We start from the raw sequence: 19,143 nt of genomic DNA on the forward strand, positions 1-19,143 counted from the left end.
CTTTATAGATCTGTAGACATACACATTTTAAAGGATTATAATTTTGTTTTGATCATTGATTCAGTGACTAACTCATTTTACACAAGACACTCATTTGTCACCACCTTCTGACAAGACTAGAAATGATTACTGAATCATTAAATGGATTCGAACAAATTTTGGTGAACATGGTCAAAACACTTGATTTAAATCCCAGAATGCACAAGCACAAGCACATGCACAATTGTAATTATTGTAATTGATTAAATAATTTATTCCAGACCAGATTGAGCTCAGTCTCTTAATGTCATGTGTGAAACAGAAGCAAGTGCTCCACAAGATGCCCTTTATTTTGCAGCTAATTTTGCAAATATTTTGCAATACTTGAATCTTTAAAATACTAAATATAAAAATTAAATAATATGTATATATTACTATATACTGTAATATATTAATACTGTACTGGGTCTGTGGGAGCCACAAACTGATAGCTCTGCCCCCAACAACCCCCCCACCTACAAAACTAATTTTAAGGATTAGATCAACTTCAAATTAAGGTTTTCATGCATCTAGGAAAATTGTTCTCTAGGCTAATCTGAAGTAAGTTTAATACATTTAGTGGTGATTTTGTTTCGCTCCGATATAAGAATTCTGCAATTATATACAACTGAAGGATCTGTTGCTGCTAATGTTTGGAAGCACATTTCCATATTCTTATTAATAATTCAGCTACGGCTGAGCCTAATGAATAAGTAACCAGATAGATGCTGCCAAATTACAAAACTTGGCAGCATCTGGATTCTACAGGCTGCCAAATTATTGAATTTGGTAGCTTATCGCATGACAGACTATCAACAGGGAAGTAAAACAGTAAAAAATATTATTCTGTCAGCATTTACTTACCTTCATGTTGTTCCAAACTTATATGGCTTTATTTCTTCTGTGGAACACAAAAAGATATCTTATGCACAATATGGGCCTCAGACACCATTCACTTTGATTATATTTTTACCATGCAAAGAATATGAACTTAGATTGTCAGTCTGTCTAACATCTCCTTCAGTGTTCCATGAAAGAAAGAATGAAAGAAACAAAGACAGACAGACATATGGGTTTGGAATAACATTAAGTAAACGATGACAGAATATCTATGGGTTAATATGTGAATACCTTAACATTCTGGAATATTACGGGACATACATACGCCTTTCTGTTATGCAGAAATCGCCTCCGGCTGGGATCATTTACATTTACATTTACATTTATGCATTTGGCAGACACTTTTATCCAAAGCGACTTACAGAGCCCTTATTACAGGGACAATCCCCCGGAACAACCTGGAGTTAAGTGCCTTGCTCAAGGGCACAATGGTGGTGGCCGTGGGGTTAGAACCAGCGACCTTCTGTATAGGTCAATATAAGTTAAGCTCAGTCGACAACATTTGTGGCATAATGTTGATTTTCCACAAAAACTTTATTTTGACTTGTTCCTCTTTTTCTTAAAAAAAAAGTAAAAATTGAGGTAACAGTGAGGCACTTGGGAATGGCAAAATGGAAGTGAATGGAGTCAATGAAAGTGAATGTGGCCAATTTTGGAGAGTTTAAACACAGAAATGTGAAGCTTGTAATTTTATAAAAGCACTTGCATTAATTCATCTGTTCAGACTTGTGTATTATTTGAGCAGTACATTTGTTTATATTGTAATTTTTACAGTTGTTTTAGGGTTTGTTGACATTACATCATCATGGTAACAAATCTGTAAAATTGGCTATAACTTTCCACAGAGAGTATTTTAACGTTGTGTTATAAACAATTTTATATAAAAAAATGTTATCCCCTTTTTCTCCCAGTTTGGAATGCCCAATTCCCACTACTTAGTAGGTCCTCTTGGTGGCACGTTTACTCACCTCAATCCAGGGGACAAGTCTCAGTTGACTTCGCTTCCGAGACAGTCAATCCGTGCATCTTATCACGTGGCTCATTGTGCATTAAACCACAGAGACTCACAGCACTGGAGGCTCATGCTACTCTCCGCGATCCACGTACAAATTACCACGAGCCCCATTGAGAGCGGGAACTCCTAATCGCAACCATGAGGGCCCCATGTGACTCTACCCTCCCTAGCAACGGACCAATTTGGTTGCTTAGCAGACCTGACTGGAGTCACTCAGCATGCCTTGGATTCTAACGCGCGACTCCTGGGGTGGTAGTCAGCGTCAATACTCGCTGAGCTACCCAGGCCCCTGTTATTAACAATTTTTATTGATTCCATTCACAAAATAAATAAACATAACAGAAAATACAGAATCAAATTATATACATTAAGCCCCGCCACCCGACACAAACACACACTCCAGTGGTCATAAATAATTAGAACATAGAAAAAAACATAAAAACAATTATACTTAAAAACAATAAGAATGCAAACACACATTTAAAACTACAAATCCCTCTCCACTGCCCCTCCCTGAGAACCCTCCAAAAACACCAAATATCTATCTCACTTCCTGTTCAACAAATCCCATTTTCCCTGCCTTCTATATATTTACCTCCTTGAATGCCACCACCTCGCCCATCTCTTTGCACCACTCTTGAAAAGAGTGTGCTCCAGCCAACTTACATCCCCTGAGAATGATCCATCTGCTGATCATAAATCCGGCTAGGACCCAACTTTTTACATGTTGATAAATGTAATGAAGCCCACCTGCACACATTGCTCGAAAAACATTTTATTAAAGGGTCAATATTAACTCTAATCACAAAAATTTGCTGAGAATAAAATGCACACATACGTAATGCCCTGTTTGGGCCACTGGAAGGTGCCTGGCTGAAAAGCTGAAAAGATTCAGATTTAGACCAATTGACTCTGTATCCTGAGAACTAAAAAAGGAATTAATACTTCTGTGGAGGCAAGGCATAGATCTAGTGGGGTCAGAGACGAATCATAAAATATCATCTATGTAAAGCAAAAGCTTATGCGCCACACCTCCCACCACCACCCCTCGAAAATCATCTTCCTTTCTTATCGCGGCTGCTAATGGTTCTAGGGCAAGACAGAACAATCAGAAATTGGGCAACCCAGCCCGGTGACCCTATCCAGAGTAAAATAATCTGACATTAATCAATTTCTTTGTACCACCACTACCGGGTATCTATAAAGTAACTTAATCTACCAATAAAAGTATTCCTGAACCCCTTTATTTCCAAAATCTTAAAAAGATAATCCCATTCTACCATATCAAATGCCTTTTCGGCATCAAGTGAGATGTCAGCTACCGGAGTTTGATCATTCGCCACTGACCACATGATACTGATGAAACGCCTAATGTTATCAGAAGAGCTGCAGCCCCAAATAAACCCCACCTGATCTATATTTATAAGAGATTAATATAATATAAGAAAATTTTTGACAATATTTTAACATCTAGCTGGATCAAGGAAATTGGATGGTAACTCTTACACTTGTTTGGATCTTTGTCCTTTTTAAGAATCAGACTGATCAGGGCTTGTGTTATGGTTGGCGGAAGCTTTCCATTCTTTAATGATTCCGTATAAACTTCTAACAAAAGTGGAGCCAGTTCTATCGCATAAGATTTTAAAAAATTTAGTGGCAAAGCCATCTGGCCCTGGAGCCTTGACTGTAGGCAAGGCCTTAATTACCTCGCCAAGCTCCTCCAAGTTCATCTCAGAATCAAGAGAGTTTTTTTTCTCAGTTGTCAGTTTAGGGAGATCTAATGGTTCCACAAAGTTTCTAATATCTTCATCAGTAGATGAAGATGTGGAACTATAGATATCAAGATAGAATTCTTTATAAGCATTGTTAATATCAATGGCTGGGGTGTTAGACGTTTTAAAAATTTCACCACCAGCAAAATTCACTGAGGGTAGACACTAGAAAAAGACACTCTCTGCTTTATATATCTAGCCAAAAGCTTCCCTGCTTTGTCCTCCGACTTAAAGTATGACTGTCTTGCCCTGAGTAGTCAAAATTCCACCTTCTGCAACAAAATAGAATTCAGTGCTTCAGATCTGCCTCTGCACTTTTAATATTCCCTTCCAACTCCATGAGTTCTTATACTTAAAACATTTTGGTGAATGAGGCATATTGTATGATCCGGCCCCTAAGAACCGCCTTAAGTCCCTCCCAAGCCATACCCACAGAGGATACTGAGGACCAGTTGGTCTCCATATAAACATTGATTTCAGCCTTTAACATTTGTTGGAATTTAGGATTTTGCAAAAGGGATATGTTAAAGTGTCAACTATTGGGACTTAGCCAAAATAAGACTTTGCCCCTGAATTTCTGTTAAATCAATAATGACTCTTCCTAATTTATCGTTTGAGACATTTGAATTGTAGATGCTTACTTATCAGTGTAATGACTCCCCTGCTGTTACTTGAGCCAGCACTAAAGAAAATATGTCCACCCCATATCTTCCCAAAATTTTCAGCTTCCTGTGGGGAAAGATGCATTTTTTGAAGAAACATTTTTTTATATTTCTTATGCTTGAATGCAGTATGTAACATTCAGAAACCTTGTTATTAATGACACCTGTGGCCGTTAAGTGAACTGCAGCAGCAACCTGTTGCTCGTGCTCGCGCACACACACAAAGAGATTGAACGTGATTCACCAGCATCATGCTGACAGATGAGACAGCATAATTAAAATTACACAGTTATGATTGTTTTACTACAAACTTTGAGACTGTATATTATATTTGACACTCCAGTGCAGGAACAGGGCTAAAACACAGTGTGGATATGGGCCTGACTATGCCAGATTGTAGTTTGAAGTAATCACTTTTCCACGAAGAAAGGGAGCTTGCAATTCCTCAGTGTTAGCAGGCAAGATCAATTTAGCTAAAATTACACAGATCAATTCTTATGGCACTATATTTCACATGCTTTGCATTTCTGTAAGATAATCTGTCCAGTAAGAAGAATGCCAATTCAGGGTCAGTTTTGATCCCCAAAACCGAACGGCGTTCCCTCCAGGTATCAAATACCCTAACGATGTTCACTCTAGTTTTCGCTCGACCACGATCACGTTCCTGCTTAGCCAGATGGGATTCAGTAGATAAATGTTTTTTTTGTTTTTTTTGGCTGGGAGCCTGATGTTTGATGGATTTCATCTCTAAGATAACGTTACCTAATGTTGCAGTTTGTTGTCACTTTTGAATAGCGGAAGAGAAGCACTGAGGCAAGGCTCACGGGAACGCGCATAAACATCACATCCTTTGAATTTTCCTGGAAAAGTGACCCGCTTCCTTTGCATGAAAATCAGTCTACAGGCAATTTAGGAAGTCCGGGAAGGGCTCGTTTTTGAAGTTGCGTTACAAGCCGTTCACACATTGATAAACAAATGGTGAATATTACATGAAAAATTTTACATATTGCACCTTTAAGAAGAGATATAACCTTCCGTCTTTTTATGGCCATAAAAAGACCATTTACATTCCACGTGGAGAGAGACAATCCACTCAGATTAAAATCAGAAATTTTGACATATTAAAAAAATTGATTGTGTCAAAAATAAAATTATAAAGACCACATTCCAATATTAGTGCAACAATCAAACCCCAAACCAAACAAACAGAAAAAAGAAAAATGTGCACATTAACCCCGTGCTTGACATCGCCAACTGGCATCCATCCCTCTAAACTCAAACAGCCCATGTATGCCTACAAGCGACCCCGCGCTTTGCCATCGGAATGCTGAAGTCTGGTGTTTCTATACAAATTTTGTGAGACAGCATTACACAACAAAAGATAATTGTCTCGAAGGTTTGTTCCTCCACAAAACAAACTCCAGCCACTAGGTGGAACCAGCACAAAAAAGTCAATAAAAAGGCACTCTATGTTCAGTGAGCCGGCCCATTCAGTTGCTACATGAGTGCAACAAATGACCTAATTACTCCAATAACTTGCAAGAAATACTCCACAAAACAGACTCCAATAGGAGGCATAAGTACAAAGAATGTGCAGAATCATCCACAACACTGTCCCGAAGGGGCAGGTGGAACCAGCACAAAAAGAAACAAAGAGGTGCTCAGTTTCCTCGGACAGTCAAATTAATGTTCAGTGAGTTGGTCCATTTGGCTGCAACTTGAGTACCACAAAGTAACTTCATTGATTTTATAAAGGACATATATATAAAAAATGTTTAATGGCCATCCTTAGCATCTATTCTCAATTTGGCCGGGATCATCAGTGCAAAAGCGAACTTCTGTTGATGTAAGAGTTTCGTGCATTCCTTGAATCGATCACATTTCTGTCTTGTCAAATTCGCAAAGTCTGGGAATAAGAAAATTATGTGGTTCTTCCAAGAAAGCCTTCCTTTATTCCTCGCCTCACGTAACACGTAATATCTTTATCGGATGATCTCAGAAATTTAGCCAGAATTGATCAGGCCTGTCTCCCTCAGAAGATTGCCGAGCCAGAAACCCGTGAACTCGCTCAATTTTCAGTTTATGGCCTACTATGTCGAGCAGACTCTGAAAGAGCCCATCCAGGAATTTCACCATATCCTGATCCTCTTCAGCCTCAGGAATTCCAACAATATGGACGTTATTCTGCCGGCTACGGTTCTCCATGTCCTCCAACTTCTCCCAGGCATGCTCCAAATCCACCTTGATTGCTAGCAGATTAGCAGATAATTCCCTTTCTGATGACTCCAGATAATCGATCCGTTTCTCAGCATCCCCCACTCTTGTAGCCACCTCAGTGAATTTCGTCTCCATGGTAGTGATCGATCGACGTATGACAGCAAGATCCTCCAAGTCAGCAACGACCTTCGTCAGCATTGCCGACATGTTCAACATTTCTTGCAGAATTTTCCTCACTTCTCCGTCCAAATCGACTCCCTGGCTCGAGGCCTCCACAGGGGTGTCAGCTTGAGCACGTAAGTGTCTTTTAATGACTCCAGATCCTGAGGATTTTGAATTCTTTGACATATTGTCAGTTATGGAACAGAGTGTATCGAACCTCACTGGTTTTTGACATTAATAGTGTTAAATCTAGCAAAGTCCACAGAGCTCACCTTTCACACGTCCAAACCTTGCATGGTGTCACGTGACTCATTATAAGTGTCTCACTGTAACATAGATTTTTGCATTTTTTAAAGAAAAGTAGGGATGATTCAAAATACATTCTTCCATAAATGCTGTCGATTGAGCTTTACTTGTATTGCACCTGGAACATTCCTTTAGGGATAGTTCACCCAAAAAGGAAAATTCTTTCATCATTTACTCACCCATCCCAGATGTTTAGGACTTTCTTTCTTCTGCAGAACACAAATTAAGAGCTTTGTTAGTCCATACAATGCAAGTGAATGGTGACCAAAACTTTGAAGCTCCAAGAAGTAAAGGCAGCATGAAAGCAATCCATCTGACTCCAGTGGTTTAATTCATGCACTTAAAAAATCCTTTTGTTTTTACAAAATAAATTAAAAAAACTGTCAGCTGTGATTGCCAGAATAATTATGTAAAAAATACAGTACAAATGTACAGTAAAAATTAACAACATGTACATTTTACAGTTTGAAACTGTAGTAATTTACATGACCACGATTGCACTGTAAAAAAAAATCTGTTAAATGTACAGAAATAAAAATCATAAACAGGATATTAACCTTCTGAAACTGTAAAAATCTACTTTTTACTTTATAAGGTATTGCTAATCACCGTAAAAAATTACAGAAGAGCACATGATGACCTGAAGTGGCTCCTCCAGGAGCAAACACCAATAAACATATAGTGACAGTGCTCAGTGCCACTCACACAAACACAACACAATCAGGGTAACACATGTGAAATTAAAATAATGCAGTTAACATTAACTAAACTACATTAAACATAACACAAATCAAGATATTAAAAATAAAAAGTAACATAACTATTCCCATAAAATATAATGAAATATGATCATGCAGGGAATTGTCGGAATGCCTGATTATTGTTTTTTTATACAGCGAATTTTAACAACACTTTACTGATAAAAAAAAAAGTACATGTACTCTCTTGTTAAACATAGTTTACATTTTTACCATTAATTATACAGGAAAATCATAATTTTTACATCTAAAAAAAACATCATTTTTACAGCATTTTATTGCGAAAACTAATGTAAGGTCTTACAATACAATGTTTACTGTATATTTAACAGTCAATATTTGTTAATCAATTAATGTTTTATTTCTGCTGATGTCAAGATTTATAGTGAAAAAAGAGTTACATTTTGCTCTGTCTCACCCAAAACAGATTGGATCACTTTCGAAGACATGGATTAAACTACTGGAATTTTATGGATTACATTTATGCTGTCTTCATCTGCTTTTTGGAGATTCAAAGTTTTTGCCACCATTGGACCTTCAGAGCTGAGATTTTCTTCTAAAAATGTTTGTGTTCTGCAGAAAAAAGAAAGTATACACATCTGAACTGACATGAGTATATGATAAAAATTAAAAAAATTAGGTGAACCATTCCTTTAAAGGGTCTTATCAGCATTATCCAAAGCATGCTTCTCTTGTTAGCAGACTTGATATGCAGTTTCATCATGTAAATCTAAATCTACTGGCATACATATTACATTGAACTGCCAAGCATAATACATTCTGAAATAATGCCTCCTCAAACTTGTTTTTTTAACTATTAAGTATGGGCATACACATGGTGCATGCCCAGACCTTGTCCAGATGAAAAGTCAACTCTGTCCCATGTCGCTTCACACGATCCACCGTGTTTCAGTGGGTTTATGATCGATGTGTTTATCAATTCAGTGGTTAGGAATGGAGAGAGGGAGTGGAACAGATGCTTGCAGCTGCACACCAGATTATAGGGTGGAGCGGTGTATGGGGTGGGGGGGTGAGCACTGTGTTTGTGTGCACTGGAAGTTATGGGGGTTATGGGGTGGGCAGAGGAGGCTACAGTGGGTAGGGGAGGGAGCAAGCGAGTTTGGATGGGGGGTGGGAGTTATAATTTAAAGGAGCCTCTCCTCTGAAGTGTTTGCCAAAGCACACCCCAGCAAACACAATCATAAGTCGGGTTGGTTAGGCTTCCAGAACTAATGAGGGCTTGCACATTTAGGCGAGGGCTTTGATGTTCTGGGTAGCTGGCTCCTTGTTTTTTCTTTCCCTTTCTCTTTTTCTCTCAATCCCACATCAAAAATAGAAGGGGATGCTGGACAAGGAGCCCAGATGCAGATGTTTCCAGCTGTTTTTCCTTTTGCCTCACTTTTACATGTACCTAAGTATGGGCAGTATATGCTCACAAATTTGTATAAATGCTTACAGCCCAATCTCATGTATATCAATTAAAGATCAATCTATCTATCTATCTATCTATCTATCTATCTATCTATCTATCTATCTATCTATCTATCTATCTATCTATCTATCTATCTATCTATCTATCTTATACCTGTCTGTCTGTCTGTCTATCTGTCTGTCTATCTGTCTATGGCTGTCCAATTTCTCTGTCTCACACATGGGAGAAACAGTGACAGGAAATTCCCTTTTGCAGCAGCTCCAGGGTGAAATGATAAAGGAATAAAGGAATGCAAACCAGATATCCAGCGCATTATCATTCCACACCAGTCTCGTTCTCCGTTTCTCTTTCACTCTCATCTTTAATGCCAGAGGAAATACCAGGAGATGTGGGTTTGATAAAGCCACACATCAGACTATGTGTAGTCACTTCATTTGATCCACAGCCTCCACGCATCTTCATTTGTCAGTCTCGTGAGGAGTCATACAGAAAAGCTCATGTTTATGAACATTGTTGTACTCAGCACAATCACAGAACAGACTCTCAGACAGAGCTTAACATCAGAACAGCGTGCCTGTGTTTAGTTAATTCATTAAGGACAAACAGTACTCAGCAGCACATGGTGCAGTCACAACCATGTCATCATTGGGACAGCTGATACATCTAAGACAGGTTAATTCCTCTCCACAATTTTACCTCTGCTTTTAAAACTCTTTAAGAAAGCTAAAAATAACAGGCTAGTGTCCGTTAAAAATCTCATGAAAAGAAGAATTATACTTACTACTCCAAACTATGGTCCCATCTCTTCTATTCTAGCAACACAGTAAGTTTACATGTTGCTACAAAATGTTCCGGAACACTGACATTCTGCTGAGCTACTGACAAGTGCCATGTCCCATCAGACATTTTTCTATAAATTCTAATGTGATTACTTTTTCCCTGAGGTGCTATTGAAACACGGGTTCTAGTCCTGTGGTAACCAGGAAGTAATCATGCTCACCTAATCAATGATGAGCGTGATTTGTTTGCATTTTCCTGCTAAGATTACATTTTTACTTCACTGATGGTTGGGAATCGAGCATATGGTAAATAAAACATGAATTTCTGTCAAATGTATAACATAATTTTGAAATTTAAAAAAAAGAACTTTAGCCACCACTCAGTCAATTTTTCACTTCCACACTTGAGCTCACACGTGCCCATTCATTCAATACACTTCCCATTGGGTTCAGTGGCTCGAATTTCGGTAAGCGTAGACCAATTTAGAACTTCTAGAAGGTCCTTCCAGGTTCTAAATTCAGTGTAATTTTTCAGACAATAAATCAAGAACAATATCTTGTACAAAAGGTTGTGGCTTTCTTAGACATTTTAAAACATATTACAAAGGTAAATTCTCCACACTGTGCAAAAATATCAAATGTGGCAACAAATGAAGGTTAATTTATTCTTATAATTAATTTAAGTTCCTAAGCATCACCCTCACAAAATAAATGTTAAAAATCGTATACAACAATTTCACTGTAAACTGATTGTAACTATGATGGCAACTTCTTAAACACAATTTAACCCAGGACTTCAGAGTATGAATGTCTTCCATCATTGCATCAAAGGCATCTGGCATCCAATTTTGTTCCCCAGTTCCTCTATGCGATGAGATGTGACTATTTTTAATCAGCTGCAAAAATCCACGGGAGGCACAAGTGTTCTCCAGTCGTTCCTTCGCTCTCTTTGACTCTGATTGGTTTGTCTCTTAGAGGTTAGGATGGGGTTACACAGCATATCAACTTCACAAGTGTCCTGGTTTTCATAAATACCAACCAAAATCAGAGCACTATGCAGGGCACATTCTCTGTCAATGGCGAAGATTTCCTCCAGATCTGAGAGATTTTCCCAAAATCATTGCTTCAATACAACATCTTACGAATCCTCATAAAAAGGCACAGATATGTCCCAACCAACTATAACAGCCACTGATATTTCAATGATCATTGTGGGAAAAGATCATAATCACAAATTATTTTGGAAACCTTAGCCCCTCCAGACTGGAATTTCACCATCAAGAACAATTACCACATTAACTTCTCAAACATTTTGCCAAGGCAAGTAATATACATTAAGTGCACTTTTGAAAATGTAAAAAAAGGTAGACCATAGCAGTGCCATAGCAGGAGTAATTTGCTCCTGCTGTTGTGCGTGCCTTCTTATTAAGTGGAGTGCAGATGGCGTTTGGGGCATTTGCTTGGTTTGAGAGGCTGAAGATTCCAAACAGGGACAAATACGACAAATGATATGAGTCACCTCCTCCTCAATTTCTGACTTGGCATATTGTGAATAACAACAGCAACAGATCAGAAATGGATCCCAGATGATAGAGGTTAAAAGAAGGAGAGAAAAGGATAAACAGACACACTGTGGGAGAGCAAAACACACGCAGTCACATTTAGCATGACATGGTACAGGCTGTTGCCTCCTACTCCAAAAGAAGCAGCTATGGACATAGATGGCCATTCACTTACACACATTAACCCACTTTGTAACCCTGCACTCCTCACAGAGCACATAGCAGCACCAATGGAAGCGGCAGTGACATCGCTCGCTGCGTGCCTGTTTAAGTATGTTATGTCCACGGCCACAGCAGAGAGACCCGCAGCCATCCATGCTGGAGCTGCTCTTGTTGCAGATGCGACCCTGTGTGCCTAGGGAATCCACCACTGGATCAGGATCGCAGAAGTCAGGTGACTTCTCGAAGTACACTAATTCACGTGAGATACTGCGCCGCCGGCCTCCAGTCTGATCTGAGCCAGTGGTGCCACGAACTCGTGAGTTGAAAGCACCACTGTTCTTGTTCTGAGAGTTTATGAAGATGGCAGTCAGGAATTTCTCCCGAAGCACTGATCCCACGAGCTGGAATTCAGGAGAGACAAACCAGCAGGTCTTGAATTGGCAGCTGCCTGATGTGCCATGACACTTGCATTTTCTTCTCATGTTGTCAGTAACTACCTGTTAAGGCCAAAACCATAATGAAGAGAATACAATATATCTGTGCGTATTTTTTTGTCTGTTATTTTATTAAAATATTTGAATGCTTTCTTCAAATGCTAATGTGGTTACCATTAGGGCTGGGTATTGATACAGATTTCCCAGTTCAATTCTGATTCATTTGGGTGTATTTCTGTTACAATGTCCATTTTTCTTACATATGAAAGAAAATCTGTCTCAGCTAATGCTGCTAATTATACAGGGTACAATATGAATATATTAATTTTACAAATGTTTTTTTATCATTCGTTTTTCATAATTTTGGTCACATTTTAGATTTTTTTAAATGTACAAATTCAATATATTGCATCAACAAATATGTCTTGAAATTGCATATTTGATATTGCATTCTGTATACTGGATACATGTTTATTGTATTACTATTTACAAGTATTTACATTGAGTTGTAGAACACGTTTAAACAGTACTGTTTCTTTCAGAGTAGTGGCAGATCAGCAGTGTTTTGGTTGAGCACACATTAACAAGAGTGGAGTTGCATAGTTTCTTTATAGCATCGTTGCTATGTGTGATTAGAATTAAAAGTGTACTTTTAAAAGGTACTAAAAGGGACATTATTTTTTTAACATATGGATTGCGTGGACCTTGTCTTTGGACACACATAACATGGAACAAATCAAACCAAACTTTACCTCTTCAGGGTGCTGAACTTCTTCACCACTACACAACTCAATCACTGCTGAGTGAAATCTAAACATTTACCAGACAGTGGCTAATCTAAATTTTTTGTTGAATATCATAAAATTTGGTTGCATAAGCAGGTAATTTACTCACACTGCAAAGGGTTGATGAAAAGATCGATCATGGGATTTAAGATTTGATTTTAAGATTGTTTAAATGAAGACTGCGATGCACTGGAAAATCAATATTTTTACCCAGCTCTAGTGTTCATGGTTTAAAGCTGAAGTGTGTAAAATCTGTGCCATTAGTGTCACCAAATGGCATTGCAAAAATAATGCCAAACTCTCTCTATCTTCCATTGGTTGTACAGACAGATAGTCCCACCCCAAATACAGCTGTGTCGGGCTGGATGGGTCGGTGAAACAACCACAAAGCCACAGTGTTTACACTTCGAGATGAAATCACCCTACAAATTACTTACTTAGTTGACTCTGCATTTTTTGCATGGATACAAGAAATTATTTATACATTGAATAAAATTACACACATCAGCTTTAAAAAGACTACACAAGGCAACACTTATGATATTATTTGTAATTAGCATAATAATCACACCTGTCTGCCAACTCTATTATTGTGGATCCGCATACGAGCATGAATATCGCGAGGAGATCCTCTGGAATCCAACCAATCCCTGGAAAATCGTATGCCGAATTGGACATCATGACTACAGCCTCCCCACTCCCAGGTGTCCTGCAGTGTTGTGACTTCATCTGGTAAGGGTTTGAGGAGACTGACAGGGTGGGACGAGCGTAAATTGGCTGGCAAACCACTGTGGTGGAGTGCACCGAGTTCAGGTGTGTTCAAACCTCCGCCTGCTTTGGTCACCCCGTTGCTCTGAAAACTCTGAAGCTGGAGCTGGGTTAACTTGAGATGGATTTTTTCATCATCCAAGCGTCGCTTAGCTTCACAGCCACACCCACGCAACTTACCCAAGCTGCATGCCGACGCCACCGAGTGCACAACACCTGCAGCCAGCAGAGACAGAGAGAAAGCACTCTCTCTGAAACCTGGGATGAAAGAGATGTTTGCATTTACACAGAAAATCACTCTGCCAATAGAGTAAACAGAGCCTTCTGTAAAAACATACATAGAGTGAAGTATACACAAGCCAGCTGGAGAGATAATAATCTATAAAGATCTTTATCTAAAATCTCATAACAGACATTTTCCATGGTGGAAATTAAAAGGCTTCACTGCATTAAACAATGACTCAATGCTGATTTTTTTTTTCGTCTTTGCCCAATGTATACTCTGGGTTGCATTTCAATGCCGGAATTATTACAGCTTTGGCTCGCTAGAATTTCAGCACTTCCCATGCCCCTTTTTGCCATCTACTCACCCCTGTTGAGAATGGCACTCTGATGGGGCAGCTTGCCATGGTTCTCCAGGGAGGAGCAGTTCCAGCGCTGGTCTCTGAGCTGGTGCTGGCATTCATGAATAGCAACCTGAATGCCCTGCAGAGCAGAGGCTGTGACATCAGGGCTGCGCACACACAAACGCATCTGTCTTTTGGTCAGGCCTGCCAGTCGTAAACACACTGCGTTGGGGGTAAGCACTGGCTCTCCTGCCACCTTCAGGCCAAGAATGTCATTGCCCAGGACACTGAGAAAAAAGAAAATGAATTTGAAAGCAGTGATATCATTGTATAGTTGAAGGCTGGTGTTACATAGCAATACATGTGGTCTTTTTTAGATGACTCACATATGCGAAAAAATTATTACTTCTGACGTGGTAATATGTCAAGTTCGTTTCACTCTTTGTTTCGAGTCATAATGACAATCGATTCAGACTTTCATTTCTCAAGAATCTTTTTACACATTAACCTACCTATAGCAACTTCAGAAGTATTAAGCATTGAATGTCCGGTGTTAAAAAAAAATAAAAATCTAAAGTTTCTTGAAATGCCATTGTTTTCTAATATCAGCAACTCGTTGTAATAAGATTACCTCGTGCATTTGAGTGACCAACACTCAAACAAGGCTGTGACCTTACAAGAGGCAAACATAAAACCTCCATGAATATTCAAAAGCCCTGTTTTCTATCAGTGTCTTGGCATGCCTGATGATAATCTGGTGAGAAAAATGACAATATGGAAAAGATTTGTGCGAAGTAGTTCATCCAAAGCTTAACACACAGTTGTTATTAAATATATTGTGACCATTGACAGTTTAAGTAGTTTTTGAGAAAAGTGAGATGTCACAAAACTGGTTTTGATTAAAGCCTGAGTGAGCCTGAGCTAAAACTAATAGATAGCCCATTTGTAAATAACATAACACAACAACAACAACGCCACACAAAACAGTCGAAAAGGATTATACATGTTCCATGATCATAGTATCATGTTCGTCACCTTAATAATTTTTTCCGCCTTTATTGCATAAGTTAGCAGAGAAACAGGCATGGGAAATGACTGGGGAGAAGATGGGGGATTAGGATCGGGAAGGAACTCGAGTCGGGACTCGAACTCTGGTCGTCCGAAATGCTACTGCATCATGTGTCAAAGCCCTCAAGCCTACGGCTCTGACTACTTTGAATATAAATAACGATTTATTACATCTTGATTAGTCTTACAATGTAAAATGTAAATAATTTGACTTTACTTAAAAAAGTGAGGTAACCAAGTGCCTTTAAAAAAAAATCAAGTATATATATATTTATTTGGCTCAAGTAGCCTAAAGTGGGGTCTTGAGCCAAACAAATCTGTTTGGTGTACTATTCTGATGATAGTGAAACTTTGTAATATGGCACTTTTTGTACCACTGTCTCCCTAAGATGATTCGCTGATGTACTTCCTCTTTTGTAAGTCGCTTTGGATAAAAGCGTCTGCCAAATGAATAAATGTAAATGTAAATAAGCAGGCTACATTTACAGCCAAATTAGTACATTTAGTTAGTTTTTAAGGCAATCAGTTTACATGCTTTTTAAAAGTAAGGTTAACTAATATGTGTAGCCTATTGGCTTTGCAAAACAAGCACTGCTAGTCTAATGAGTTCTACTTTTATAGATCCCATGATAAGACCTTTCAACTTACGTGAACGCAGGTGACAGAAGTGCAGCCGCCCAAATCAGGACTTGTCCCAAACATTGCCTGTGGGATAACTCCATTTCGTTGAAAGCTTTTCTCGACGGGACATTAAAACACCTGTGGGATCGCTTTAAAAAACGAGCTGGAACGGACGGTCTACAATTGTTTTCTGTGAGGAGCGGGGAGTTAAGCATGCAGCGTTTGATGAAGGTTGGGACCGGAGCATGTGTATTACTTTGGATGAGGAGGAGGGGGCGCCGTTAGGGTGGGCAAACGCTGCCTGAGGCGCTTGTTTTGAAACAAGATGAAAAAGTATGAAGGCCTGCCAAACTTTCAATCATTTCAATAGTCACCACATATCAAAATGTGTACAATTTGATGTGATAATCTCATAAATATGAATAGGCATAAATACATCTGAGTAAATCAGCTCCAGAATTTGTATAGTAGCCTAAAACCAATAGTCTCAGTTTAGGCACGTAACATTGACTATATTTAGATATTTTGGTAGGCTAAAAAGTGCACCGAGGCAAGGACCGTCTGCGCTGTTTTTCAGTTGTTACATTGTTTTTGTTTTTGTTAAACGTGCACACTATGTACATATAGGAACATAAAAAAGAAGAAAAAAAAAAAGAAAAAAACGTTTTTCGTGTTTGAGCGCTGCGTTTTTAGACGCCATGTAAAGTAAAAAGAACGTCAACTTTTAAAAGCGCATCTCGAGACATCTCTGCATTCCATGCGTTGCGCTGCATGCGTCTAGTTTATAGCGGAAGAACACGTTGGGCGTGAACGGCCCCTAACAAGAGTTCTAAGGTGGAGACGTAGGTTAGTCTGTTGTCAATGTAAAGTATTATCTGTTGTTCTGTGAAGCTGTTGCTCTAAGGCACTACAACAATTAATTTGGCACTCTCCAATGCATCCAATACACTGTGTGCACTGCCTGTGGTGCACTGTGGAATAGCCCTATTGCTATATCACTGTTGCACTGTACAACTTGTAGCAAAACTATTAGACAACTTATCATTTGCAATACGTGAATCCCTTTGTACTGTATTCATTTTAGTTGCCCTATTCATTTACTGTCTTTTTATTGCAGAGCTGGGTGAAAAGTCACCGTATAGCCCATTTTGACTGACTGGAATGAACTTTAAACTCAAAGTAAAATTCATTATTTTAAGATACAATAAGAAGAGCAGCAGGCAGGCGTGCGGCTCTTCTTAAACAATGAGGGTGCGTGTGCGCGTTCATGTGTTCACCCATCCTCCCACACCAAATCAGTTCAACAGTTCACCATAGTGACGTTTCACTTTAATTAGGACCACATTCATCATTTCCCTCGACACTCTAAATGAGAATGATTTAAATGATTGTTGCCTACAGCCTGGTATAAATGGCCTAGAGCAATCGCAGAAATATTGACTTGTTTCGTTTGTTTGTCTACGTCTGAGGTAGTGCGTATAATTAGTCCAATAACTGACCATGATGGAGGGTTTCTTGTCTAGCTCATTTTCATTGAAACCGCGCGACATAGAAAATTGATTCGCAATTAGATGTGGGCCAATCTTTTTTTTTTTTTTTTTTTTTTTAGATGTATGCATAGCCTATTAGAGTTGTTCAATAGACAAGCTGTCAGCGTTTTTAATCGTTTTTAGCTGTTGTCTGGCTGTTATACTGAGGACATGATGATGAGATATACAGCAAGATATTTAAACTTCGTTCACTGGCCACTGGGTGGATGTATGAATAAACCCGAATATTTGACGCATTAGGAGTTTACAAGATTAAGGGATTATCTTGCTGGTGGTCAGGATACCATGGTCAGTGCGCAACTATGCGCAGCAGGTGTAAAAAATCCTAGAAGGAGCATCTTGCTTCTTATCTTTATTAATATTATTAGTAACAGCATTAGTATTAGAATTAGCACAGATAGTCCGGGACTAGTTGGATTAATGTCATGAAATTGAGTTAAATCCACCCTTAACCATTCTTAACACATGAACACTGACAAAAATTCTTGGTTTTGGGCTAATCACCTCTATTCTCCAAGATCAATTCTTGTATTAGAGCTAATCACCTCTATTCCCCTCCTTAAGCTCTGGCAATGAAAAGTGCATTAGCATTTTGCAGTGGCGTGTATATCTAAGTGGCTTAAAAAGTGATTTGAAGTTGATTTGTATATAAAAGGCGTCCCTTTAACCGGATTGCCGCTAATCTGCAAAGCATCGCATGAATGTTTCAGGAAAACCTGTTTAAGATCCTTCAAGAGTATAAGAGCGAGCTAAGCTCAGAAAAGCAGGCCCCATTAAATACCACTAACAAAAGCGCACTTCCTTCAGTTAGCCATTTGAATCCATCAGAGAGAGAAAAAAGTAGCATACTCTCACTCACTCTCTCTTTCGGATGCGTATTTTTTTCCATGACAACACCACACCCCTTATTAGGGCTAGATGTTGCGAATAATACCCTAAATACATGTGCCCAGTAAAAACGGAATCGGGGGTCGGGCAATAGCAGCAATTGCTGATATTTATTTGTGCAAACCAATCAAAACTGACAGGAGAATACAATTTGACCCGTGCCAATGCTTTTCTGACCATATATGCGTAGGCTATAAGGGAGATCTGCAGACCCTATAGCGAACAGCTGTGTGATCTCGATTTTTTCTTTAAATGATTATTTATTTTATTTTTTTCTTTGGTATCACACCTTAAAACCCAAGTCCATATTTCTTAAATTATTAGTCTTGAAATTTTGTAAGCTTTTATTTGTTGTCTATTTACGTCTGGTGCAGCACTTTATGACTTTGTAGGATCAACTGAAACAGCATTAAAGGCATTGCCCATGTCTTTAAAGTTATCCTTTTTATTTCATTCCCTTTTCTTTTCTTTTTTTTTTTTTTTTTTTTACAAAATTATAGTATACAATTTCCACACAGTAGGCTACTTGATGTGGTTGAACTGATGTAGGCTACGTTATTTCAACAGTGAAAATGGAGAGCGCGGAGCTCATGGACATCCATGAAACCTTTTTTATTTTTTACGCAAGAGAGGGTGGAGACGAATTTAAGGGAGTTATCCATCCACTCCTGGTAAAGGCCAGAATAGATGTTTTAAATTCCCCTCTTACTGTAACTGT

At 38.7% G+C, this 19,143-nt stretch overlaps 1 protein-coding gene across 2 annotated transcripts; it reads right to left on the reverse strand.

The window, feature by feature from the left end:
• Nucleotides 1-10,577: 10,577 nt before the first annotated feature.
• On the reverse strand, nucleotides 10,578-16,194 carry wnt10b (wingless-type MMTV integration site family, member 10b). Of its 2 annotated transcripts, none has more exons than XM_052105170.1 (4): nucleotides 16,015-16,194; nucleotides 14,323-14,585; nucleotides 13,536-13,948; nucleotides 10,578-12,242 (listed from the first exon to the last, which is right to left on the reverse strand). In XM_052105170.1, the coding sequence occupies exons 1-4, from the start codon at nucleotides 16,086-16,088 to the stop codon at nucleotides 11,751-11,753; spliced, it is 1,242 nt and encodes a 413-aa protein (XP_051961130.1). In that variant the 5' UTR covers nucleotides 16,089-16,194; the 3' UTR covers nucleotides 10,578-11,750. The 2 variants fall into 2 exon arrangements, with proteins under 2 accessions (XP_051961130.1, XP_051961129.1); XM_052105169.1 differs by having other exon boundaries at nucleotides 13,536-13,990.
• Between the last annotated feature and the right edge of the window lie 2,949 nt (nucleotides 16,195-19,143).

The sequence above is a fragment of the Xyrauchen texanus genome, chromosome 35 (genome assembly GCF_025860055.1).
Source record: "Xyrauchen texanus isolate HMW12.3.18 chromosome 35, RBS_HiC_50CHRs, whole genome shotgun sequence".
Taxonomy (NCBI): domain Eukaryota; kingdom Metazoa; phylum Chordata; class Actinopteri; order Cypriniformes; family Catostomidae; genus Xyrauchen; species Xyrauchen texanus.